This window comes from Perognathus longimembris, chromosome 2 (genome assembly GCF_023159225.1).
Source record: "Perognathus longimembris pacificus isolate PPM17 chromosome 2, ASM2315922v1, whole genome shotgun sequence".
NCBI lineage: Eukaryota > Metazoa > Chordata > Mammalia > Rodentia > Heteromyidae > Perognathus > Perognathus longimembris.
Window position 1 is genome coordinate 143,194,122 of NC_063162.1, and position 27,122 is coordinate 143,221,243.

The following is a 27,122-nucleotide window of genomic DNA, read 5'->3' on the forward strand; positions in this document are numbered from 1 at the left end:
CAGGCCGGAGCTCTAACCAGCTGGCTAATTGATTTCATGAGAGCCCCAAATAGATGTGGATGACATCTTACCTGGAAATGGATAAGAAAGGAACCCGGTCCGAGGCAGCAAGAAGGTGGCTGGAAAATCCCTCAATGGCAGGCTTCTGTAAGGTGTGGCCGCCGCTTTCCAGCAGTGCCCCCTGGTGGTGAGCACAGGTCAGGTACAAGGGTCGCCACTAGAGCTCGTGCCCTGGATGCCTCAGAGGAATTGCTACACAGGCCACATAGGCCAAGAAGTCCCCGGCTAACGCCTGAGGGAGCTTTGTTCCAGGGAGCATGCAGTAAGTCCCTAAGGGCTGTAGATGGCTCCTCTCGACCGACTCTGTGACATTGGAAAAAGGAAGTCCTTGTGGGCAAGCACAGCCAGCTGGGCTCAAGGTCTTGCTCCAGAGCGAGGGCCTTAGAAAAAGTGCATCTCTTCTTCCCCTCAGACACCGCTGGTTGGTCACAGGCTCAGCTCTGTGGCCAGGTAAGGGCTGGATTCTGGATCCCAAAGGCCTCCAGGCCAGGTACAGAGCGCAGTGAGTGATTTGCATGGCTATTCCAATTGCTCCCTGTCCTCAGCTTGAATCTGTCTTTATTGATACACTTGCTGCATGTGCCAAAGAATGGCAGCAAAGGCCAAAGCCATTCATAAATGGTGCTGAGAACCCTTGTTCTATTTTCAAAAATCATTTTTTGTCATTAAGCCAATTATTTTTTTTAATAAATTAGACTCAATGAAGTAGAACCATTTCATCCCTGAGCTTTTTTTTTCTTTAAACAACCAAACCAAACAAAAATACATGCACCTGACAGTGTCATAGGAGGAGTTTCCTTTCACAAGTAGTTTTTACTTTTTTTAAAATTTAATTTATTTATTAATTGAACACAAATTTTTTGGACAGGGTGTTGTGCAAAAAGGGTACAGTTACATAGTAGGGGAGTGTGTACATTTCTTGTGATATCTTACGCCCTGTTTTTCTTTCCCTTCTCTAGGTCAGGTAGACATATATACAATATACAATGTATCAAGAACATATACAGTAGCCACGTGGCTGCGCCCAAGAAAATTCGCCTAGGGCTTTAAATGTAATGTCGATATTAGACAATATGTCAACAGTAGTCTTATATGGACGTACATACATAGATTTTGGGCTATTGTATTCCACTGAGAGGTCAATTTTTGACCTTTATGTGTTGAGTAATTGTTTGGTTTTAGTTACATACTGTTGGGTAGCTGCCCCAATCCTGTGGGAAATACTATTTGACAAGCAGTTTAAAAAATCATTTTGTGGGACTGGGACTGCGGTTTAGCAGTAGAGTGCTTGCCTAGCATGCACGTAGCCCAGGGTTCGACTCCTCAGCACCACATAAACAGAAAAGGTTGGGAGTGGTGCTGTGGCTCAGGTGGTAGAGTGCTAGCCTGGAGCAAAAAGAAGCCAGGGTCAGTGCTCGGGGCCTGGGTTCTGTCCCTGAGCTTTTGTGTTGAAGGCTAGCACTCTACCACTTGAGCCACGGCTCCACTTCGTAGCCTTTGGGGGGTTAATTGAAGATAAGAGTCTTGGAGACTTTCCTTCCTGGACTGGCTTTGAATCATGATTCCCCCGATCTCAGCCTCCTGAGTAGCTAGGACTCCAGGCTGAGCCACTGGTGCCCATCTACATTCTCATCCAGAGGAACGCCACAGCAAGCCAGGCTGAGTGAGCGTTAAGAACGTTCCTTTATGCGGGAGAATGGTGGGAGGGGTGATATTGATCAAGATGCACCTGACTTCTGGAATGGAAACCCCTTTGTTTAAATATTTAAACAAAAATAAATACTTTAAAAAAAAAAAAGAACGTTCTCCCCCACCCCCATCCCCTGCCCCATCTCCCAGAGCGGCGCAGGAAGAGAGGGGGGGGGGTGTCCTTGCCCTGTGGGGGGAAGGGGCCTGCTGCTCTCCGTCCTGGGAAGCCAGGCGTGGAGAAGCCCTAGTGGGGACCAGGGCAGGTGTCGCTGGAGGAGGCGCCCCGAGTCCGGCCCCGTCTGGCGCGCGTAGTTCGCTCTTGCTTTAGGGGCCCGTGGGAGGGCGTGGTGAGGGGGCGGGTCAGGCCTTCCGGTCTCCAGTACGACAGCCTCTGCCCCCGCGGTCCCCCATCTCCGTGCAGGTCTTGGGGGTGTCCTTAGTCAGGTCTTAGGATGCCTGTGGGAGCTCCGGGCGACAGCCTTGAGGAGGGCGCAGTCATCACGATGGACGCGCTCAGCAGCGCAGGACCACTCGCCGCGCTTCTGCGGGGACCTGGAATCAGGTCGCCCCCGCCCCTCCGGCCCCGCCCCTCCGGCCCCGCCCCACCCAGGCCCCGCCCACAGTTCCATCCGGCCCTGCCCCAGTCCCGGCCCCGCCCAAGGCTCCGTCCCCGTTCATTCAGGCCCCGCCCCTCGTTCCCTCTGCCCCCCCCCGCCCCACCCCTCCGGCCCTGTCCCAGCACCCGGCCCCGCCCCCTCCGGCTCCACCCGGCCCCAGCCCCGCCCCCTCCGGCCGCGCCCCAACCTGGTCCCCGCCCCGCCCCCTCCGGTCCCGTCCCGCCCCGGCCCCGCCCAGAGTTCCCTCCGGTTCCGCCCCAATCCCGGCCCCGCCCCCTGTTCCCTCCGGCCAGGCCCCGTTCCCTCCGACCCCGCCCCTCTGTCCCCGTCCCAGCCCCGCCCCCCGTGCTAGCACCCAGCCCCGCCCCCTCCTTTCCCGCCTCCTCCGTCCCCGCTCCGTCCCAGCCCCGGCCAGCCATAATGTTGAAGAAGCAGGACGCAGACGTGCGCCCTTGAAGCCACTAGAGGGCGACCGTGCGCGCCGCTCAGCCTCCCCGCAGCTCAGCCGGCGGGACTCCGGGCCTCCCAGCCGGCGCCCCGGGGCGGGAGCCACTCGGCACGGTCGCCCCGGCTCCCGCCGCGGCGTGGGAGCCCCTGCTTGAGGACATGCTCCCTGATCCTCAGAGCTCTTCCCGAGCACCGGGGGGCCCCTGCCAGCCCCCACCTCACCCCTGGGGGAGCTCGGGACGCTCAAGGGAGGCCTGGGAGGAGACGCACCTGGCCAAGCGCCTCCCACCCCCAGCCCCGACGCAGAGCTCAAGGTTACCGTCAAGGTCAAGGGACCACAGATGCCAGGACCGCAATCTTGACTGCAGAAGAGTTTCCTCCCAACGAGCAGGGATCAAGACTAACAAGAGCAACAGTAATAATTAGCTCTAAATTCGTTCCGAAGCTGGGCGTGAATTCCCCTGCCCTGCGAATGGGTGGGTGGCGAGTTCCTAAGTGTTTCACAGACTTGAGGTTTGTTGGGCCATGGGTGTCACCTCTGGGTTAATAAAATGGGAAAGAGCCAGGCACTGGTGGCTCACGCCTGTAATCCTGGCTCCTCAGGAGGCTGAGATCGGAGGATCACAGTTCAAAGCCAGCTTGGGGTAGGGAAGTCTGTGAGACTCTTCAGGAAAGTCTTTGAGACTCTATTAACCGCCAAAAAAACTGGCAGTGGAGCTGTGGCTCAAGTGGTAGAGCGCCAGCCTTTATCACAAATGTTCATGGACAGCGCCCAAGCCCTGACTTCAAGTCCCAGGGCTGGCACAAAAATGATAAATAAATAAGGAAAGAAAGTGTGGGGAAGGCTACCTGTGTTTTACTGCTGACATCATGGCCCATTTTTCAAGTTCTTGTCACTTCAAGCACATTTCTGAGCGTTCAGTAACATGGCGATGGCAAACGGCAGTGAGAAGCAGTTTTGTCAAGTCTTATTGTGCCATCCTGTAGTAAAATTATTTGTTTACTTATTTAATTGGTGATGGGGCTTGAGCTCAGGGCCTGGGTGCTGTCCCTGAGTCTTTTCACTCAAGGCTAGTGCTCTACCACTTTGAGCCACAGCTCCACGTCCCGTTTTCTGGAGATAAGAGTCTCATGAACTTTCCCTCCCAGGCTGGTTTTGAACCATCATCTTAAGATCTCAGTCTTTTGAGTAGGTAGGGTTACAGGCATGAGCCATGATACCTGGTTAAAATTATTTAAGAACAGGTACAGACAGCAAATGTCTAGGAATAAACAAGAAATTGGTCACTAGTTGTGTAAGCAGGCAAAAGCTCCACTTACTCAATGTGGTCAGGGGTCCATGTCCAGACGCCCTTAGGGGGCGCTGTTCCCTCACCAGAACAGCACCTGCTGAGTGCTCCTCTCCGCTCCCATGCTATCAGTTGGTCTGTTCTGTGCACCACTCATCCTAATCTTGGCTTCGAAAACCTGCACAAGCCAGGTGCTGGCGGCTCACGCCTGTAATCCCAGCCACCCAGGAGGCTGAGATGGGGTCTAAGTGGCTAAGGCAGGAGCATCCGGGAGACAGGCCTGGAGAGGCGGCCCCGGTGGGAGAGCACCAGCCTTGAGAAGAAAAGGCTGAGCCAGCACTCAAGCCCTAAGTTCAAGGTCCAGTCCCAGTGCATGCACATGAGTGTGCGCACCTGTGCTTGCACACGCACACACCCGATCACGTGATCCCCGAGTCCCAGCTTATTGGACAGTTGGGACGTGCTGGCACGGCCCTCGAGCGGGCCCTCCGTCCCCGCTGACTCCTCCTGTCCACGTCTGTCCACGCGGTGGATCTGCAAATCTCTGTCCCATCCTTCCAGAAACGCCCACAGCCCATGGGGAGGAGACCCAGATCCTCTGTCCAATCAAGTGCGCGCTGGCTGCTCACCGCTCCCCAGGGCTGCAGGTGTGGGTTGGAGTGGATGGGGTGTGCGGGGTGTGGGTTGGAGTGGACGGGGTGGGCAGGTGTGGATTGGAGTGGGGGGGTGTCTGTGGGTGTGGACTGGAGTGGGACCTCGTCCATGGGCTGTGGATTGGAGTCGCATGGGAATGGATCAGGGCGGGTCGGGTCCCTGGACAGGGGAGGGGGGATAGTGAAGTGGGAAGGGCACACTCCTGCAGGGGGAGGGCAGAGGTGTGGGGGCTCCTGGGGTGTCAGGACCCACCCACCACTTGAGGACAGAATCCCGGGGGAGTTCCCGGCAGGAGAGGAAGATTGGAGCCCCGGTGCCCCAGCCCCAGCAAAGACCCCAACACTTATGAAAGCCAGGAAGCGGGGCGCCAGCCTCATGGACAAGTTGACTGAAGGAGAGATGTGAGCCCTGACCTTGGTTGACCTTCCCTGTAAGCCTTGGGGATTTACTTGGAAGGGTGAGGAGCCCTGAAAATTGGTGGAGGAAACAAGATAGTGGTGAAGATAAATGGTATATAACAATATTTGTTGATGACATTAGTATTTGTTTAACAATTAATTGACAACCCTTCTGCGCTGTCAGTCAGAAGCCAGTCACAAGAAGGGTTCCCATCACAAGCAGATTCCCACTGATATGAAATGATGGGAAAAGGCAAATCTATAGAGATAGAAAATAGATGAAGTTTCCAGGGCTTGAGCATTTTTTTTTTTTTGTTTTTTTGGCCAGTCCTGGGGATTGGACTCAGGGCCTGAGCACTGTCCCTGGCTTCTTTTTGCTCAAGGCTAGCACTCTGCCACTTGAGCCATAGTGCCGCTTCTGGCCATTTTCTGTATATGTGGTGCTGGGGAATCGAACCCAGGGCCTCATGTATATGAGGCAGGCACTCTTGCCACTAGGCCATATCCCCAGCCCCGGCTTGAGCATTTTTTTGCTCAAGGCTTAGAGCTCTATTACTTGAACCACACCTCCATGTCTGGCTGTTTTTTGCTGGTTAACTGGAGATAAGGTTCTCATATTTGTCTGTCAAGGCTGGATTTAAACCTGGGTTCTTAGATCTCAGCCTCCTGACTAGCTAGGATGATAGGTACCTGGCTTCACAAGGATTCTAAGAGTTAAGGGTGGAAGTTGGGTGCTGGTGGCTCACGTCTGTCATCCTGGTTACTCAGGAGGCTGAGATTTGAGGATCAGGGTTCAAAGCCAGCCGGGGCAGGAAAAGTCCATGAGACTCTCATCTCCAATTAACCCCCAGAAAACTGGAAGTGGTGCTGTGGATCAAAGTGGTAGAGAGCTCGCCTTGAGTTCAATTCCCACAACTGACCAAAACCAAAACAACAACAACAAAAACTTCATGGTGGGTTGGACAAGACAGTAGGGGGCATTGAGGGCGAAGGCCCAATGGAAGTCAGAGGGGAACTGAGTTGGAGAGGCAGGGAGGTCTCTCTCTGGAGGCTGCGACGAGGCCAGAGTAGAGGCCATGGAAGCGGCCGAGGGACCCTGGCCTGAGTCAGATCCGGGTCAACCCCACACCTGCCTGGGGTTGCCTTCAGAAATGCCCCAGGCGGCCAGGGGCAGCGGCTCACGCCTGTACCCTGCGGGAGGACATCAGGAGTTGGGAAGACCCCATTGTGGGTACCGGGGCCTGTTCCCAGCGGCGTGGGAAGTGTACATAGCCGGACAGGGGTCCAAGCTGAGCCCTAATCCCAAAACCATCCGAGCAAAACCAGGACTGGAGGCGAGGCTCAGGCGGTGGAGCGGCCCTGGTGCCGCACAGAGGCTTAATGAACGCCGCCGGGTCGGGACGCGTGGCGAGCGCTCTCCGCGGGCTTCTGTGGTTCGGGACGAGTGGGGGTGTCGAGTCACCGCCCCACGTCACCCCGGCTCCCCGCCCCTCCGGGCCCGCGCTCGGCTCCTCCCCGCGCCCGCGTGCGCGCTGGCTGCGGCGGGGCCGGGGACGCGGAGCGGCGGAGCGCGGAGCGGGAGCGGGCTCGGCCCAGGCTGCCATCCCCGCCGTCCTCGCCCTCCGAGCCGGCCTGGGGGGCCCGCAGGGCGCGCGGAGCGCCGAGTGCGCCTCGGCCTGGGCCCCGCACCCGGGCGCAGGAGCGCGGGCGCGGCGCGGCGGAGCGGCCCGCATGGAGCCGGCCCGGGAGCCCCCCGCGCGGACCCGGCCCCCGCCGCCGCCCGCCGCGCGCCCCGCGCCCGCCGCGCCCCGGCCGCGCTCGCCCGCCGACGCCGAGGCCCGCGGCCCCGAGGGCCTGCTGCGGAGATCGGGGTCGGGCTACGAGGGCAGCACCAGCTGGAAGGCGGCGCTGGAGGGTAAGCGCCCCGCGCCCCGCGCCCCGCACCCCGGTCCCGGAGTCACCTTGCTGCTGCCCGAGGGGAGCCGAGGGCGCGGGCACGGAGGCCGGCCATGCCGCCTCGCCGGGCCAGCGGGGACCCCCTGGAGTCCCTGCCGCCCTGGGCAGCGCAGTGGGGACCACACTGTCCACGCAGCCAGGCTGCACCCCCCCCCCGCAGCCCCCGTCCCCGCGGCCCACCTGCGCGCCCGCTGCCGACCTTGGGAGCGTCACAGCCCCGCAGGCCCGGGACCGCGCCATCTGTGACTCTGCCCTGCGGGGCGGTCACGGGCCCACGCAGCCCCTTTTGTCCCGTGGGCTCCGGGAGAGACCCCGCAGGGTGACCGGACGCCTGGGAGACCTGGAGTTGGCCAGAGATACTTTTTTGTGGGTCGTGGGGCTTGAACTCGGGGCCTGGGCGCTGGCCTTGAGCTCTTGTGCTCAAAGCCAGCGCTCTAACCCACTTTGAACCGCAGCTCCACTTCTGGCTGATGAGTGGTTAATTGAAGATCAGAGTCTCACGGGGACTTTCCTGCCCTGGCTGGCTTTGCACCTCCATCCTCAGAGCTCAGTCTCCTGAGTAGGTTAGGATTACAGGTGTGAACCACTGGCCCGGGAGAGGTACTTCGTGTGTGTGTGTGTGTGTGTGTGTGTGTGTGTGTGTGTGTGTGAGCGAGAGAGAGAGAGAGAGAGAGAGAGAGAGAGAGAGAGAGAGAGAGAGAGAGAGAGCACCAAGGTGTTCTACTACACCTCCCCTCTGGCCTTTTTGCTGGTTATAGAGGTAAGGGTTCTCTCTCTCTCTCCTCTCTCTCTCTCTTTCTCTGACTGCCTTTGAACTGTGTTCAAAGCCTCCTGCTAGGACAAATTATTTCTTGAATTTGCTCCCTCATCTCCAGGTACTTCATTCATTCATTCATTCATTCATTCATTCGTAGGCAGTTCTGATGGCTCTGCCCACTTAGCCTTCTTCTAGCCGGGCCTGGGAGGGCCTGCTTTGGAGGAGGGGGGCTCCTCTCCTGCCCCCTGCTTCCCACCTACCTCGCCCTGCGTTTGATTGGCACATGGTGCTTCCAGCTGGCCCTGCCATAGGAGGAAGGAGCCTCTCTGGGCCCCGGCTCTGCCCTGCCCCTGTGCCTGCCAGTCGCCAGTGCCCTGCCTTGTCCCGCTGCCCCCTGTGGCTCCCAGCCTGGTCTTGCTCTGTGACTCAGTCTCCCTGTGTCCCCCCTTTTCATACCTTGGTACTTGAGTCATCAGCATCTTGGTCTACTGACTTCCTAGGGGGCTGTTTGGATCTGGGGTCCCCTGGGTGCTCCTTCAGTGCCCCCCAACTCCTGTCACAGCAGGGGCGCTGGCGGGGCAGGCCTCGGCTCTCCAGGCTGCTGAGGCATGGGCCTTCCCGTGCTGGCTTGCACTGCTTGTTGGGGTGCTGTAGCCGGGCCGGCATCTAGGCCCTCATGCTTGCTGACGCGGGCTCTCTGCTCCAGCCTCATCCTTAGCCCTTCTGCGTGTTGTTTGGTTTTTGTGCTAGAGTCTTGGTAACTTTGCCCAAAGTTGGCCTCAAACTCTTTCATCTTCCTACCTCTGCCTCCTGAGCAAAGGGGATTGCAGGCATGCGCCACAATGCCTCGCTTCATTCATTCGTTGTATAAGGTGGAGGCGTCACCCTGGTCCCTGGGCTTAAAGAGACCCCAGGGGCTGGGCATGTGGCTTAGTGGTAGAGTGCTTGCCTAGCATGCATGAAGCCCTGGGTTCGATTTCTCAGCACCACATACACAGAAAAGGCTGGGCTAAAGAAGCTCAGGGACAGTGCCCAGGCCCTGAGTTCAAACCTCAGGACTGGCAAAAAACAAAACAAAACTCCAGTACCATGGAGGGGCTCTCTCTCTCTCTCTCTGTGTGTCTCTCTGTGTCTCTCTCTGTCTCTCCGTCTCTCCGTCTCTCTGTCTCTGTCTCTCTCTCTATCTTGCCAGTTCTGGGCACTGTGCCTGAGCTTCTTTAGCTCAACACTAGCACTCTATCACTTGAGCCACAGTGCCCCTTCCAGCCTTTTCTGTCCCTCTGGCATGAAAGTTCTTCCCCTGTTCTGTGGGACCCAGGACCCCAGGCTCAGGAGGCAAATGGGAGGGAGTCCAGGTGCCTTCCCCTCGCACCCCAGAGGAGCGGCTTTTCCTTGTTTGGGGGAGCAGAGAGTTGCTTCACTCAGCTGATGTCATGGGTTCGGGGCTGGGAGACTTGCTCAGCAGGGCAGTTGGCTTCATCAATGGGAAACCAGGCAGAAGTTCCCCGGGTACTCTCCGCTCCTTCCACCCTTGGCTCATGGGAGTCTGGAAAGGTGACCCAGAGCTCCCGAAGGTTCTGGAACCACTGGAGGTGATTCAGGAGGGGATATTTCTGGCACTGGGGGGAGGAATGGAACAAAGTGGCCTGAGGTGGGTAAGGGAGAGGGGACAGAATGGCTCTGCCAACCTGAAGCTATAGATTTCTCAGTGGCCACCAATTCTGAATTTTTAATGTTGAAAGTTTCTTGCTTAGGAAGAAACCCACAACTTCCTGATCAAAACCACATGCATGCTTTTAGCAAAAGCTTCTTAAAGTTGTTTTTTTTTTTTTAAATTACCAAGCTGTTATTTGATGGCTTTTAATAGTGAAGGTAGCGCTGGCCAGCCACCTTGCCTGCAGCCGTCGCCCGAACTCCCAGAGCGGCACCAGAGACTGCAGGCGGAGCTGCGTGGTCTTCCTCAGAGGAACGCTCACATGTCCTTTGGCCTTGAAGGTCAAGACGGACGACTGACCACACCAATTCATTGTTGTTTTCTTTAGAAGCCCAAAGGGATGGGTGTAACTGTGGGCTATTCTCCTCCCCTCAGTCTTGGGGCTTGAACCCAGGGCCTGGGTGCTGCTCCTGAGCTTTTTTTTTTTTTTGCTCAAATCTAGTGTTCTACCACTTTGAGCCACAGCACCACTTTTGGTTTTCTGGTGGCTCATTGGGAATAAAGAGTCATGAACTTTCCTGCCTGGGCTGGCTTTGAAGTGGGATCCTCAGAGCTCAGCCTCCTGAGTTGCTATTATAGACATGAGCACCTGGCACTCAGTGGGCTTTTTCATTAAAAAAAAATTTATTTCGGGGGCTGGGACTATGGCCTAGTGGTAGAGTGCTTGCCTCACATACATGAAGCCATGGGTTTGATTCCTCAGCACCACATATATAGAAAATGTCCAGAAGTGGCGCTGTGGTTCAAGTGGTAGAGTGCTAGCCTTGAGTAAAAAAAAAAAAAAAAAAAAAGCCAGGGATAGTGCTTAGGCCCTGAGTTCAAGGCCCAGGACGGGCAAAAACAACAATAACAAAAACCTAAAATAAAATTATTTTTTATGCCAATCCTAGGACTTGGACTCAGAGCCTGGGCTCTGTCTCTGAGATTTGTGCTCAAGGCTGGCATTTTGCACTTGAACCGCAGCACCACCTCCAGCTTTTTGGTAGTGAATTGGAGATAAGAGTCTCATGGACTTTCCTCCTTGGGTTGGCTTTGAATTTTTACTCTCAGACGCCAGCCTCCTGAGTAGCTCGGACTACAGCTATGGCCATGGTGCCTGGCTACTGTGTGATATTGTAAAAGCCATGGCACAAGTAGAACTGGGGGGGAGACAAGAGCAACAAAATATAGATCCTGGGAGCAAGTAGACAAGTGCTTCCTGGCGTCAGTCTGCATGAGGAAATAAAAACACATGAGGACCCCAAAGACTCAGGATGCAGGGGAGAGGGGTAAGGAAAGGTAAAGGAATGAATAGAATTTTCTTTCAGAAGGATCTAGATCCCCATTCTAAACAACATCTCCCCATGGTGGAAACTCTGGCTGAGTTCTCTCAAGAGGTAGGGCCTGTCCACCATGGTATACCAAGAGCAAGCATTGGACTCTACTTTTATATACTGAGTGTGGAGGACAATCTTCCAGCCTAGGGAACAGCCCTTGGCAAGTTTATAACCTTCAGGAGAGAACACAGAAGAACCTTCTCAAGGAACTCTAATCTGCCCAAGAGGAAACCTCAGGATCAACCATCCAGATTCCTAAGCCATGTAAAGAAATAGAGACTATACAGGGAGACATAAAACTATAAGTAATCAATCAATCTATCTATCTATCTATCTATCTATCTATCATCTATGTGTACATCATCTATCTATCTGTGTATGTATCATCTATCTGTCTATCACCACCATCTATATATCTGTATATTTTAGAAATGAGACAAATTGCATCAGGAAAACTATAATCCTTTAAGAGGAAATAGTCATAATACAGCCTTAATAAACCTAAAGATTCTTGAGAATTAAAAATATAATGGCAGAAATGAAAAACACAGTAGAAGGGTAGGAAGATAAAATGGAGAAATCTTCCAGGAAATAGAGCAAAAGGGTAAAGAGACAACGAAGAAGAGAAAAACAAACAATGAGAAGTTTGGAAGTTCAATCCAAGAAGAAATCATCAATGATATAATTGATGAAAATTTCATAGAATTGAAGGATATGAATTTCCAGGTTGAAGGGCCATTAATGGCCAACTAGAAGAAATGAAAACAGAGAGGCTAAAACCAAGCATGGCTTGCAAGATGAAAATGCAGAACTATGGGTGATAAAGACCCTGCAAACTTCCACTAGAATAAAAAGTGACTAAAATGAAATGACTCATGCATGAGAACAGATCAAGACTTTTCAGAAGCAACACAGGAACTAGAAGATAATATCTTCAAAATTCTGAAAACTTATTTCTAATTAGAAGGCCATGATTTCACAACTCTGAGGGTTCCATTGGCTACAATGAGGAGTTTTGCTCCTTGGAGTTGTGTGGTGCAATGCTTGTACTACACCTTTTTGGAGACAACCATTGAAGGTGCTACTCAAGAAGGCATGTGGGAAGGGAAGGAAGCTGGCACTAAGCAGAGGCAGAGAAATTCTCAGGCTGCTGGGTTTAGAGGGAAACCAGTTAGATTGGAGCAGGTCAGAGAGTTCCATGGAAGTTGTTCTAGATAGAATATGAATTTCCTCTACAAACTCTGTTTAATTCCTAACCACTTAGTGGAATTCAATGTACCTACATGTGCAATGAGCAAGATAGTTAAAAAACAATTCTGATCCCCCAGAAAATTTAAAAAGGGAATTCATATTAATAGGACAACAATAATAATAAAGAGTATTAACAAGCCAACAGCTGTCGATGAGGATGTAGAGAAATTGGAACCCCCTCATTGTGGGTGCAGATGCAAAATGGTGCAGTCACTGTGGAAAATAGTTTGATACTTCTTCAAAAACTTCAGCAAAATGACCATACAACCCAGCTCCATGGCGTATTCCCCAAAGAGTTGAAACCGGGCACTCAAAAGTCTTTATATACTGTGTTCATAGCTGCAAAATTCACAATAGCCAAACAACCCAAGTGTCCATCATCAGATAAACAAAAATGTAGCATAGCTACATAATAGAGTAATATTGAGCCATAGAAAGAAATACAGCTGTGATACACACTACAACATAGATGAGCCTTGAAAAGACAATGTTAAGTGAGATACGCCAGACATCAAAGGACAACTATTGTAGGATTCCATGTGTGTTGATATATCTATCACAGAAAACTGATGGAATGAGGACAGAGCTCTGTTAGGAAGAAGAGAGCTTGCAAACAGACAATAGTGATCGGAATGCATTACAATCGTGCTTAATTTTTAGCTTCTTTTTTTTTTCCTGAGACAAAGTCTCACTGTGTAGCCCAGGTTGGCCTTGAACTCAAGATTCTCCTGTTTTAGCCCCTCTAATACTGGGTTACAGGTGTGCACCATTGTTCCTGGCTACTTAATGCTATTAACTGGTTACTTAAAAAAGAGTTAAAATGGGTGGGTCCAGTGGCTCACACCTGTTGTCCTAGCTACGCAAGAGGCTGAAATCTGAGGATCGTGATTCAAAGCCAGCCTAGGCAGTTAAGTCTGTGAGACTCTTACCTCCAATTAACCACCCCCCAAGCCAGAAGTGGCGCTGTGACTCAAAGTGATACAGCGTTAGCCTTGATCAAACATGCTCAGGGACAGCGCCCAGGCCCTGAGTTCAAGCCCCAGCCTCGGAGGGTCAGGTGAGATGGTGTAGAGGAAGGCAGCATTCCCAGCGGTGTGCGTGGAAGAGGAGCACGCCAGGGGTGCAGGCCCCGTGGTGGCCGGCCTGTACCGGCTGAGTGGGATATTTCTAGTGGCCTGCTGGGCTGATGTCTGCGACAGGATGAAGATCCAGCCGGAGATCCGGCAGAATTAGAACTGGTTCTGAGTCACCTGGCGCTCGGCCCTGCCCTCAAGCCGCTCATTGTAAGGGCTGGGGGTGGGGGGGCTGGTGGGGAGACAGCTGGTCACTGACGCCCTCTCTCTCCTCAGACACCACCACGCGGCTCCTGCTGGGGGCCATCGCCGTCCTCCTTTTTGCCATTCTGGTGGTGATGAGCATCTTGGGTGAGCACATGTGTCAGGGCGCCATGTCCCTGTGTGTCAGAGCATGATGCTGCCTGTGTGTCACAGCATGCTGCCCCTGTGTGTCAGAGCATGATGCTGCCTGTGTGTCAGAGCACGCTGCCCCTGTGTGTCAGAGCACGATGCCCCTGTGTGTCAGAGCACGCTGCCCCTGTGTGTCAGAGCACGATGCCCCTGTATGTCAGAGCACGATGCCGCCCTGCTTATACTTGTCCTGTCCCAAGCACGGCCAACCAGGCAAAGAAGACTTCCCAACATGCCAGGAATCCTAGGGGCAACAAGTAAACGGAGACGAGGGTGTTGGTTGTGAGTGAAGTTTTAGTCTCCATGAGCGCATTCACTCAAGGGCGCGTCCGTGTCCTCGCCATTGGCCTTGCCCGGAAGTGGGAGGTGACGTAGGCATTATTTCACAAGTGTTCTTGGAGGTGAGGGTTCGTAGGTAAGGGGCTTTAGATATCACACTGATTCCGCTTTTATTAGATTTCACATGGATGAGGGATTTCACATGTAGGACCCTTGGACTCAGGGCTAGTAATTTACAAACAAATGCTAAGGCTGGGTACGGGGGCTCATGCCTGTAATCCTAGCTACTCGGGAGGTAGAGACCTAGCAATCCCAGGCTAGGTTGAGACTTCATCTTCCCCAATGGCTTGGCGAGGTGCTGAGTGGTAGTTACCCCAGCAGGGCGGCGGCGGGGGTACACCTAGGAAGCCCACAGCCCAGGTTGACCTGGGGAGAAAGCGAGACCCCCCTACTATGAAATGCAAAAGGAAAATAACCAATGGAGCATGGGACCAGAGGCATGACTCAAGTGGTAAAGCACTTGCCTAGAACTAGCCCAAGACACTGAGTTTAATCTCCAGGACTACCAAAAATGAAAAAAAATGACATCATTAGCTCTGAGCAGGGAGAAGTGCAGTAGCAGAGGCTTCACCTCCAGGAATGACAGGAGCCCCTCGGCCATGCGTATCCCCCTAGCAAGGACAGATGAGCAGTTTGGGGGTAATAATTACACGCACAGGTGCTCGCCGATGCGGAGCCCGAAGCAGCTCTTAGACCCAGAGGCTCTTGCGGTCTTTTAGCAAAGGAATGAGGGCTGGGGTTTCAGGATGGATAAAGAGTGGGAAGTGGCTAGGAGGAGAAAGGTGTGGGGCAAAGATGGAAGGTCAGGGCCAAGGTCAGGGCTGTGCAGTACATCTGCGATCGCTCATTACCTCCCTGTCCCTTCTTGTCTTCAAGGAAAGGAGAAGGGCTGCTCTTTTCGTTCCAGTTTGAGATGGGAGATAGTGTGTGTGTGTGTGTGTGTGTGTGTGTGTGTGTGTGTGTGTGTGTAAGAGCTAGGGAGAGAGGGAGCCTTTGGGTGCATCAGGAGAGGGCAGAGAACTTCGCCTGTGTCTGCTGACTCTCAGATGCATCCAGCTTAAGTGATCCTTGTACCAAAGTGGCATGTTTGGGGGTGGCGTGTTCTACACACAGCCACAGGTTGGGGGGGGGGGGCTGCTCTGAGAAACATGGACTGAAAGGGTGGAAGAAATCACACAGGCTGGGCGGGGCTTTGAGCCGAGAATCTGGCTACTCTTGAAGACCTAAGCATGTCACGGCTCCTCTGGGTTGGTGAACGGGAGCCAGGGCCTCTGCCTTTAATCTCTGAGGGGCACCGGAGGGCCAGTGTGACTCCTGCAAATGGAGACCACCAGAGACATTGTCCCTTCTGCTCCCCAACGTGACTTGCGTAAGAAGCAGAGGGCGGGAGGGTATCTTTTGAACTCAGAGCCTCGTGCTCTTGCTTGGCGTTTTCACTCAGTGCTGATGTGCTGTCCCTTGAGCCACAGCCTCACTTCCCGCTTTGTCCTGGTTACTTGGTGATCAGAGGCACCCAGGCTTTTCTGCCCCGGGCTGGCTTTGCACCTCCATCCTCACATCTCAGCCTCCCGAGTAGCTAGGATGACAGGCGTGAGGCACGGGCACCCAGCTGCCTTGGGGTTTAAAAGGTGATTTCCACATGTTCTGGACTCTGAGCAGGCCGGCTTGAAACAGGCTGAATGAATGATCGAAGGGAAGGGCTTAATTCCTTTTGGCCGGGAGGCCTGTGGAAGTCTGTGCGCTCCCTCTGCGTTTCCTTCCCAGCAAAGGGCACATTTGATGTCACCCCCCGCCCCCCCAGCCTCCCTGCTGCTGTTGGAGCACCGGCCGAGCTGTCCTGGGCTTTTCTTTTCTTTTTGCCAGTCCTGGGCCTTGAACTCAGGGCCTGAGCACTGTCCCTGGCTTCTCTTTGCTCAAGGCTAGCACTCGACCTCTTGAGCCACAGCGCCACATCTGGCTTTTCCTATATACGTGGTGCTGAGGAATCGAACCCAGGGCTTCATGTATACGAGGCAAGTGCCCTGCCGCTAGGCCATGTTCGCAGCCCTGTCCCCGGCTCTTCTGGTGGCAGTGCAGCCAGGAGGAGGCCGAGGGCAGAACGGAGCTGCTCTCTCCACCTCTGGCTGCTGGACCCCCGGTCACCAGACAGAGATGGAAACTTTCAGAGGAACTTTCTGGCGGGGAATGTGGCTCAATGAGTCAGTGCTGGTCCAGCAAGCCTGGGGCCCTGATTTCAATCCAGAACATTCTAGCTGTTCAGTGATGGAATGGGCTGCCTTGGTTCGTGACAGTGGCCGGGTGTCTGGGCTTCCATGACCTGGGCAGTTAGGAGAGAGGAGTGAGATTTTATTTGGGGGGGTGGGTGGGGTGAGGGGGTCAAGGTGATGGCCATGCGCACTGATGGGTCCTGAGCACCTCCTCCACGCCCCCCCCCCCCCCCGCAGCTTCCAAGGGCTGCATCAAGTGCGAAGCACCCTGCCCGGAGGACTGGCTACTCTACGGCCGGAAATGCTACTTCTTCTCGGAGGAGCCGAGGGACTGGAACACGGGCAGGCAGTACTGCCACAGCCACGAGGCAGCGCTGGCTGTCATCCAGAGCCAGAAGGAGCTGGTGAGCCCTCGGGAGCCACCCACCCTCCCACAGGGGCGAGTACCCCAGGCCTTCCCCCTTCCCCCTCCCCGCCCCCTCTCCCCGCCACTGCAAAGCCACGGGGCTGCAGATGGACCCCTCCCCCCATCCCCAGGGGCTGACCAGGTCAGCTTTGGCCCAGGCCTGAAAAATAGAAGAATTTTAGAGAACTGGGGGAGTGGCTCAAGGGGTAGAGTGCCTGCTTAGCTAGTGCAAGGCCCTGGGATGAAATCTCAGGACCCAACTCCTTCCCCCCAAGTGAATTAAAAGTCAGACATGTGCTGGGCACTGGTGGCACACACCTGTAATCTTAGTGACTTAGGAGGCTGAGACCTGAGGATCACAGTTCAAAGCCAGCCTGGGCAGGAAAGTCTAGGAGACTCTTATCTCCCAATTAACCACCAAAAAGCCAGGAGTGGAAAATAAAAAGGTGTGTGTGTGTGTGTGTGTGTGTGTGTGTGTGTGTAAGGAGGGGTCTGGGTCTTAAGTACAGTGGAATAAGGAAGCTGTTGGGTTGTGAGATCAAGCAGCTGCAGCAGCAGGTCTCACAGATTATGAAAGATGCTTAGGTCAATGGCTGTATTGCCACTGAGAACTGAAAAATAATGATTTTTAGTTTTTGTCAGTTCCGAGGCTTGAACTCAGGGCCCAGAAACTGTCCCTGAGCCTTTTTGCTCAAGGCTACTGTTTGAGTAGCCACTTTGAGTCAAGTGCCACTTCTGGTTTTTGTGGTTAATTAGAGAGAACAGTCTCATGGACTTTCCTTCCCCGGGCTGGCTTCAAACCCGGATCCTCAGCCGTGTGAGTAGTTAGGATTGCAAGTGTGAGCCATCAGTGCCTGGCTATGACTGACTTTTAGATAAGTCTCGGGATAAGGTTTTTCCTGAGTATTGGGCCCCAGTGTGTGGGGGTGGGGTGGGGGAGAGGTCTGTGGGCCGTGGGGGCAACATTAGGATATGAGAACAAGGCAGATTCCCATAAATACACCCCTTGTTATATGGGGGCTTGAGTCTGGCCATGTGGAATTCCCAAACAGCAGATGTGTTAACGACCATTGCTGTCTGTTGTTGGTACATGGAGTTTCTCTGCCTCCTTGTGTTGAGAAGGTTCTAGGAGTATGGGGATAGAAAACCTACCTGGGCATTGGCGTTTGTCCCAGAGATCCAACCAGCCCGTGGGCAGCCCCCAAGCTTGCTCCCCTCAGGAATCCCGGCGTCCTGGGGTCCCCCAGACTTTCTGGCCAGTGGTCATGCACATCAGAACCAGGGGCTTTGACGGGAACTGCCAGGCGTTGGGTGACCAGTGCTGGACAGAGCTCCCTCATGCCCGATGGAGACTTGTGGTTGGGGATCCTCCTTTTCTGGCATGGTGAGGCACCCTCCCAGTGTCTGCCCATCCCGACAGCTAAGGTCTCCCATGCAGAGTGTTGTCTCAAGGCGGTGAGGAAGTGAGGGGACTGCCTCTAACGGCCATGCATACGACTGTGCCTTCCCTTTTTGTAGGAGTTCATGTTCAAGTTCACGAGGAGGGAGCCCTGGATTGGCCTGCGTAGAGTTGGGGACGAATTCCACTGGGTCAATGGGGACCCATTTGATCCGGACACGTGAGCTAAGGCTGCATCTTCTACAAGGCCATATAGCTAGATAGGGAAGGCCCAATCCTCAGATGCAACTCTCTGAGACACACTGATTGTGTGCCGAGAGAGTAACAGTGGGGGGTGACTGAGAACCTCTCAGTGGCTTTAGTTTCTCCCAGTCAGTCCAGGCTGGTTTGCCGGCCCTGCACTGTGCAGCCATGACAGCATCGTGGTCTCAGGGCCCCTGGCGCTCTCTACCTGTGACTTCTTGCTGTGTGCAGTGTGGGCTCAGTGTGGCTCCTCTAGATCCCATTCAGCCAGACCAGGAAGGAGGAGGGGGGAGGCTGGGTCCTGGGATCCTCACTTGATTGGCTGGATCGTAGTCACATGACCCCCCCCACCTGGCTGCAAGGGAGGATGGGAGGTGGATCCTGTGTTCTGGGCAGCCATAGGTCATATGTGCATTGGTTGCTATGAGCATTCCTGACCACATTTGCTCAGAAAAGCCCCTTCTGAAGGAAGTGACCACTGGGATGGCCCAAATGGTGGGGATGTGTGTGGGGTGGGGTGGTAGGTGGTGTGTGGCAGTGGGGGTGATGATAGTGTAGATATGTAGGGGGCTGGGGAGGCTTAGGGGTGTGCTGGTAGGGGGTTGAGAACCTCAGCTCTTAGTCCAACCCTCTGGTTAGAGGAGTAGCCCCGGTATTGCCAGCCAGGAGTGGGCACAGATGCCATCTGAGGATGTGAGCGTGCAAAGACGATCACAGAGCCAGCAGCCACGGGCTGCTGCATCCTTTAAGCCACGGTGCTGAGGAAGGGGCCCTGTGTGCAGCTCTTCCCCCATCTCCCTTCCTGACCCTCAGCGCCTCTCCCTTTCTTCCTCTGTTCCAAGCCCCCAGCGAGCTCTTGCAAGCACTTAGGAACCTTCTGTCTCTCTCCATGCTTTTCTAGAAACTTCCTTCCCTCAAACCCAGGATGATCCTGGAATTGGGATCTCTGAAGTGCTAACCACAAAGCAAACACCTCTTGGGATGGGGGTGGGGGTCCTTCTGATGTCCCCTCAGCCACCAGGGAGCCAAAATCAGGGGATTCACAGGTTTCCTTATAACACAGCCGGGCCCCTGTGTAGCTGCAGTGAATTCCTGGGCTGCGCGGCCCAGCGCTCCACGCTGGCTGGCTGTTCCCCGAGGCCCCTTCCTGTGAGGCCGACTCCACGCAGCCTGTCTCTCCCGAGCTCTCAGCACGAGCCCCGTGGCACGGCTGGGAAGTCGAGATGCGAGGAGAAGCTGGCTCGCGTGGGGACTGGTGGGACAGACGGACATAGTCCCTTCACGGCGGCGTGATGCGATGTGCAGGCAGGCCTTGGAGAGGGAGGACCGTGGGGAGGCTTGTGAAGGCAGGATGTAGGACAGGGGCGGTCGGGACATGGGAGAGGGGTGGTCCGTGGGGCCGGAGCACAGGACAGGGAGACAGTGGGAGAGAGAGAGAGAGAGAGAGAGTGCTTTGGGCTGTCTGTTTCTCGGGGTGCTTGCTGTGGGGATGGAGGAGGACAGGCTGGAGCACTTCCAGGGCCTCCCTGCTGGGTTGGTTGTCCGTGCCCATCACCCACTGTTTCTTCTCTTCCCGTCACAGATTCAGCATCTCGGGTCCGGGGGAATGTGTCTTCGTGGAGCCCACCAGGCTGGTATCCACAGAGTGTCTGATGACCCGGCCCTGGGTGTGCAGCAAGATGGCCTACTCGTGAGGCCCAGCAGGCCCGAGGTGGCTTCTCCACCCAGGCCCGAGGGTAGGCGGGCGACCCCCCAGAGTCCTGCCCCCAGTGGGAGCCGCCTGCCCTCTCCAAGTGGAAGTGGCATGGGAGGGGCACCTGTCCTGCCCCTCTCTGGAGCTCTGAGGCCCCCATTCCTGGTCTCTTCTGTCCCCAGGCAGGTCCTGTGGCTCAGCAGTTAAACCCCATATTCTAAGTAGCACACACGCATATGCAAATGCACACACAAGGGCCCTGCTCTGCCCCCCCCCCCGCCCCGGCTACCCACAAGCCCTTCCTTGGCCCTGGTGCTTGGGGAAGGGTGGGGGCTGACGAGGACACCATGACCCGCCACCCTCCCCTGTGGCTTCTCTCGGGGTGCAGGGAAGGCAGGCAAGGCAAGGCTTCCTCCTCATCCTGACCGATGGAGCCCAGGCCTGGAGGCCCCCGCGTCGTCTTCTGCCCTCCCGCCTTCCCGGGGTCCTCAGGCAGGGCCCCTGCTGTGTCCGTGGTGCTGTTGTATCGATCACTAACGGAATAAAAAGATGACTGGCGTTCGGCAAAGTCCATGGTTGTTGTTTGTTCCAGGCTCACAGCTCGAGGGAGGAGCAGAGGGGCTCCGTCTGCAGCAGCCACATTGAAAATGGAAGAACACACACACACACACACACACACACACACACACACACACACCCCGAGAGACCTATTTTATGGCCTCAGAGTCTTTTTGCATCTTGGCAGGCTAGGGTGCTCTGAGCTGCCTCAAGGTGGGGGGCTCCATTCTGGCCCCCTCATCAGTATTCGATGCCAGACGACACACGTTTACTTACACCTGCCATGTGCACACGCCCCGCCAGGCATCGGCCATCCATGGCCTTGTGTCCCAAGGAGCACTCAGGGAGCAGAGGAAATGTTCTAGAATGCTCTGGGAGGCTCTGGAACAGGGGTGGGAGAGGAAGAGATAGGGTCCTGAGGTCTCTCAGCCTCCTCCTGCACCTCGCCTTGTTCTTCCGGGGAAGGAGACAGGGTCGGCAGTGGCCCCCGGTGTCTCAAGACGCTGGCGGGAGCCACAGGGCGGCCTGGGCCCCTCTCACCTCCTCTGGGTGCCCCTGGCTGATGAGATGTGGACTCCCTGCCCGGGAGGTGGAGGGAAGCCAGGTCCCCCCGGGCTCCACCCTTCCCTGAATCCCCCCTGTTCCTTGGCAGCGGCCCGCTGGCTGACTTTCCTGCGTGGTCCTCATTTGTTTCATCCAGCAGGGGTCCTGTGCGCCTTCGGGTTGCGTCTCCACTGGGGGTCCAGTGGCGCACCTGACCCGAGTGTACAGTGAAGTGTTGAGGGCGTCCTGGGGCCTGCCCCCCCATGTGGGGGAGCTGGGCGAGGGCTGAGGGTTGAGGACGGGCTCCGCCGCCGCTGAAGTGCGGGTGAGGCCCCCCCGCCCCCCCCTCCCGGCCACTGGCACGTGTAGGCCGGTGGAAGTTTGGCATGGCTGGCGAAGGCGTCCACCAGGAGCTCCAAGCCCCCGGCTCATCCAGCGCGGCGGTCCTGGAGAGTGGGCCATTCACATCTGCACCTTGCTTTTCTTCTTTGTTTTACAAGGAGGGGTTCACTGGGGGCATTCTCCCATCTGTATACAATGTATCCTGATCATCTATCTCCCTCTTCTCCAACCCATCCCACTTTTTGTTGTTGGTTGTCCAGGTCCTGGGGCTTGAACTTAGGGCTTGGGGTGCTGTTCCTGATCTCTTGTGCTCAAGACCAGCGCCACTTCCTGCTTTTTGGTACCTCATTGAAGCTAGAGTCTCACAGGCTTTCCTGCCTGGGCTGGCTTTGAACTGCAGTCCTCAGATCTCAGCCTCCTGAGTAGTTAGGATTATGGTGTGAGCCACCAGAGCCTGGTTCCTCTCTTCCACCTCCTCCTTTTGTGCCAGTCCTTGGGCTTGGACTCAGGATCTGGGTGCTGCCAATTCCTTCCTTCCTCTCTCTATTCCTCCCTCTTTCCTTCCCTTTGGTATTAATTGCATGAAAGGGCATCTTATTTCTTATTCAACAAGAAAAGCAGCAGCAGATGGTGTGGTCAGAGGATGGGGGTGAGTCAGGAGCTGGGGAGTTCAGGGTGGCTGGAAAGTGTGTAAGACCCGAAGACAAGAGGCTCCTGGAGGTCCAAAGGCTGAGGATCCTAGGAATGGAGGCCTGGACAAGTATGTGTGTGCGCGTGTGCACATGCACGTGTATGTATAAGTATGTAACTGTGGGCTTCCGGTAGACATGCAAAACAGTGCAGCTACTGTGGAGAACAATATGACAACCTCCACAAAAGCTAACACAGAAGTATTAGATGATCCAGGAATTCCACTCCCGCATACACGTACACCCACAAGATGAAAGCAGGAATCGGAAGAGATACTTGTCCCCAACAGCGTTACAATATCACACAGTAGGTGAACAACCCAAGTGTTCATCAACTGGTGAGAAGGCAAGTAGGTAAGCAACATGTGGTACGCCCACACAATGGAATACTATGAGGCCTTCAAAAGGAAATACATGCTCAACCTTAAAAACATCATGAGAAGTGAAATACAACAGACACCAAAGGACAGATACTGTATGATTCCACTGACATGAAGTATCTAGAATGGGCAAGTTCAGAGACAAAGTAGAATGACAGTCACCAGGGGCTGAGGGAGAAATGAGGAATTTATTAGTGAACTGTTTTTTTTTTTTTTTTTTTTTTTTGCCAGTCCTGGGGCTTGGACTCAGGGCCTGAGCACTGTCCCTGGCTTCTTCTTGCTCAAGGCTAGCACTCTGCCACTTGAGCCACAGCGCCACTTCTGGCCATTTCTGTATATGTGGTGCTGGGGATTCGAACCCAGGGCCTCATGTATATGAGGCAGGCACTCTTGCCACTAGGCCATATCCCCAGCCCCAGTGAACTGTTTTTATTTTCCCCCTACAGTATTGGGGTTTGAACTCAGGGCTTTGAGCTTGCTAGGTAGGCACTTCTATTGCTTGAGCCATACATCCAGACCTTTTTTTTTTTTTTTGTCCAAGTAGATCCGGTTGATCTTATCCTATTTGTACTTCCTCCCACAGCTGGGATGACAATGAGTAGGTGCCACTGTATCCAACTATTGAGGTAGGATCTCTCACAGTTTTGGTCTTGAATCATGATTTTCCTGGTCTCAGCTTCCAAGTGGCTGGGATTATGGGCATAGACCACTGGTTCCTGGCATCAGGGAGGGAGGTATAGAAGACTTGTTCAACGGGCACAGAGCTTTGCTGATAACCACTCTGGATATGGAAATTGATGATAGTTGTAGAACAGTGAAAATAAAATTAATGCCACTTAGAAGAAATGGCTAAAGTGGCCCATTTTATTATGTATTTTATTATAATTAAGAAGAAGAAAAAAAGGTCCCTAGAATGATGGCCACGGCAGTGAGGGCGGTCGAGTCCCCTGGGTCTCAGTCCCTGGGTCTCCTGGCGCGGAGTGACTGATGGCAGGCCCGGATGGGGCGGAGGCGCAGGGGGCGGAGGCGCAGGGGGCGGAGGCGCAGGGGGCGGAGGCGCACGGGGCGGAGGCGCACGGGGCGGAGGCGCACGGGGCGGAGGCGCAGGGGGCGGAGGCGCACTGGGCTCCGGCGCGCACACCGGGGTCTGGCAATGGAGGCTGCCTGTGTCTCGGAGCTTGTCTGCAGAGCTGGCAGTGTGGGGCGGATCGCAGGTCTAGGGAGAAGGTTGGCAAGTGGCAGGAGAGTGGCGATAGCAGCCTGGAGCCTCAGGGTGCACAGTGCGCACAGATGGGGTCGGGATGGCTCCGGAGAGAAGATGAGGCGCTAGGGCCGCTCCCAGCGGCGCAGGAACTAGCAGTAAAGTAACACCAAACATGTTCAATAGGACGGGGCGGGGGAAGGCTATGAACATTTTCCAAAGGCACTCAACGATTCTAGAAGGGCTAATTCTAGAAGGGCTAGAAGGGCTCCAAAAACATGCCACTTTCAGCCAGGAGTGGTCATCAACACCTGTAATCCCAGCTACGTGGAAAAAGTCAGGAGGACTGAGATGCATGAGACCCTGTCTGAAAAAACAAACAGAAAGTGGGGCTGGGGATATGGCCTAGTGGCAAGAGTGCTTGCCTTGTATACATGAGGCCCTGGGTTCAATTCCCCAGCACCACATATACAGAAAACGGCCAGAAGTGGCGCTGTGGCTCAAGTGGCAGAGTGCTAGCCTTGAGCAAAAGGAAGCCAGGGACAGTGCTCAGGCCCTGAGTCCAAGGCCCAGGACTGGCAAAAAACAAACAAACAGAAAGCAAATAAAATAAAGGTCGGGGTGTGTGGTATAGAGAGCCTGTCGCGCAAGTGGGAGGCTGTGATTGTATAAGCTGTGTGTCTGTGGGGTTAAAAAAACGAACAAAACCATGCCAAGCAGTGTACAGTGATTCCAAACAGTTTAATGTAATTCCAAGACAAAGTGTGATTACATTTCTACACATATACAATATGCATATGTGAGTTTACAAATTTTAATAACTCGTTTCACCTCAGAGACCGAAAAAATGATCAAAAAGAAACTGAGAGTAACAAGCTATAACAGTTCACCACAACAGACCCCCCTCACCCTACAGTTAGTAATATTACAATTAAAATAACTATATTCTTCTATAATTTTTTCTGTTAAAATCATCTCATAAATTTACAATGCTATTATTAGTTTCCAAGACTAATATAAATTCACTCCATTTTTCTACAACGAAAATGATTATTTATTTAGAAGCACGCGACATCCGGATGAAAACCACACGCATTTTAGTAGCAAAGACTTGATCAGTTAAGAATTCATTTTCTTGAAAAAAAAAAAAAAAACATTCTAAAGCCAAGTAAAATATCCATTCTTATAACATACCTATAATATGAGACTAAGGAATAGGTTACGTATAGGTCTACAACACATTGGTTTGTCTTTTTATTTTTTAAAAAAGTAGACATTTATAAATAAAAAAAAAGAGGGACAATTCACAGAGGAAGAAGGGGAACATGAGAAAATACTGTTGCACGCAATAATTTCCACACAGATTAACATGGATTAACACTTTTAATTACAGAAACCGTACAGTGAAGGAACACAACGGAGCAGGGCTTTCAAAGGGTTTACTGAGCTTGCGCAGAGATGACTGGGTAGAGAAAGATCTAGGCGAGATGACTGCGGGGAGGGAGCCACATTCCTTCGATGGGCGGGTGTGTGTGTGTGGGGGGGATCCCCTCTTCCCTGTCGTCATTCTGGGGAGTGTGTCTTTGCATCCAGAGTCTCCTGAATTCCTGGGTAAACATTTTCACAGACCTCTTCTCCGACCATCCTAATGGAGACCATTTTTGGAAACGTGATAAGACTCTCAGGCCGCCGCTCAATACATGTGGTCAAAGCAACACGGGATGGAAAATTCCAGTCATTCTGATCTGCTGCCCCCTCCCTCTCCCCCCCCAAGGCCTGGGCCCCCTGGCTGCCCTGTGGCGAGGCGGGCATGGGGAGAGGGCCGCGGGTGCCTTGGCCTGTGTGTGCGGGAGGCCGGGGCGGGCAGGGCCCCCCGGCCAGGCCCAGACCGACGTCCTCCTCATCCGTAAAGCTATACTTTCCTATCAGAATTTGGTTTGATATATATCTACACAAACATATATATCAACATCTCTATCTACACAGATCTACTAAACTAGAAAGTCTGCTGCCCCCCCCCCCCACGCCTTTCTCATCTGCTTCATTTGGTTAAAAACGCACACGGGGGGTGGGGTGGGGTGGGGAAGGGGTGCTTTCGGGGGGCCGGGAATGACTGTGCCCTGGAGAAAAGCCACAGAAGAAAGCAAGCTATCCATGGCGGTGACAGGAAATGGAAGTGGGGGGGGGAGGCTGGAGGTGGCAGCCCGGGCTGGGAGGGGGGCTCTGAGGGCGTGGCGGGCGGGGTGGGTGGAGGATGGCGGGCCAAGTCGCTTCCACACCTGAGCCCACCCGCACCCAGCGTGGTCATCAGCCCGAGGCGCCCACCCAGCAGGCTACGGGCTGACTGCCCGCCACGCTGCCACCATCAGGCGACATGGGCCCCTCTTGCTGGGTCTTGAGTGATTGAAGGGCCAGTGGCGACAGCAGGGAGATGGCCAGGGGCCAGTGACCCACGGCAGGGAAGGAGGGGGGAGGGGAGGCACGCGAGGGGAGATGCGCTTAGAGACTGGGTGAAAGGAAACGAGAGCCACGGCAGAGCCCTTCTTGGTGTACAATGGACACACTTGGTTTTCGAAACGAAACGCCCGTTTTCTCTCCCTCGAGTTGTAAATACAAGCCCCAAGACAGGGTCACAAGATGCGTTTGGTTGATTAGTGCAACAGGACACACCTAGACAGACCAAGAGGGGCGGGAGGATGGCTGAGGAGATGAAGAATATCCCACACAGAGAGTCAGGGCCGAGAGGAGGAACACAAGCGTGTGGGTGTCCCTCGGCGGTCCCCCAGGGGAAAGGCATGACTTGAACACAGAGCACTCCGGTTCCAGGTGTTTCCAAATGTCTGCTGGAGGAATGGCTCACCCTCGAGGGCACCACAGATTCGCCACAGTTTGGTGGTGGCACAAGAGAAAACCAAAAGCAAGCTCTCAGGGAAGCTGGCATGACCCGTCTGCTCCTGCCTGACAGGACGGCGGGCCCACTTCCATCTCGGAAGCCTCAGTGGACCGTCCTGAGGCCCCCCCCCCCCCCCCCCCCCCGCGCTTGGCAGCTCCAATCATCTCTGAACTGAACCTTCAGCCTCTGCCCACGGACCAGGCTTCACTTCTCAGATGGACAACAGGTTTCAGATGTCAGTACTCCTGTCCGGTCACACCGATTCTATTTTAAGGGAGCAAATGAAGAGGAGACGGGCCCACACACGGGTGCAGCCAATGAACACCGGCAATAGGGGGTTGTGGTTCTCTCTGGCAAAAAAATCGATCAAAATAGTCATGGATTAAGCCAGATGCTGGTGGCTCTCACCCAGAATCCTATCTACTCAAGAGGCTGAGACCTGAGGATCGAGGTTCAAAGCCAGCCCGGGCAGGAAAGTCTGTGAGATTCTTATCTTCAATGAACCACCAAAAAAAAAAAAAAAAAGCTGGAGGTGGAGCTGGGCGTCAAGTGTTAGAGTGCTAGTCTTGAGCAACAAAGCTCAGGGAGAGCACGCAGGCTGAGTTCAATCTCCAG

At 54.4% G+C, this 27,122-nt stretch overlaps 1 protein-coding gene and 1 long non-coding RNA gene across 3 annotated transcripts; one reads left to right on the top strand and one right to left on the bottom strand.

Annotated features, from left to right (window-relative positions):
* Window positions 1-25,815, bottom strand: LOC125347210. The gene is made up of 4 exons (XR_007210130.1): window positions 25,504-25,815; window positions 15,190-15,194; window positions 10,540-10,550; window positions 1-12 (listed from the first exon to the last, which is right to left on the bottom strand). It is a non-coding gene; the product is annotated as an uncharacterized LOC125347210 (long non-coding RNA).
* On the top strand, window positions 6,886-20,460 carry Clec2l (C-type lectin domain family 2 member L). 2 transcript variants are annotated; one of them, XM_048340323.1, is made up of 5 exons: window positions 6,886-7,069; window positions 13,498-13,572; window positions 16,398-16,564; window positions 18,085-18,185; window positions 19,791-20,460. In XM_048340323.1, exons 1-5 carry the CDS (start codon window positions 6,886-6,888, stop codon window positions 19,900-19,902), a joined length of 639 nt encoding a protein of 212 aa, XP_048196280.1. In that variant the 3' UTR covers window positions 19,903-20,460. The 2 variants fall into 2 exon arrangements, with proteins under 2 accessions (XP_048196280.1, XP_048196282.1); XM_048340325.1 differs by lacking the exon at window positions 13,498-13,572.
* Window positions 25,816-27,122: the final 1,307 nt, after the last annotated feature.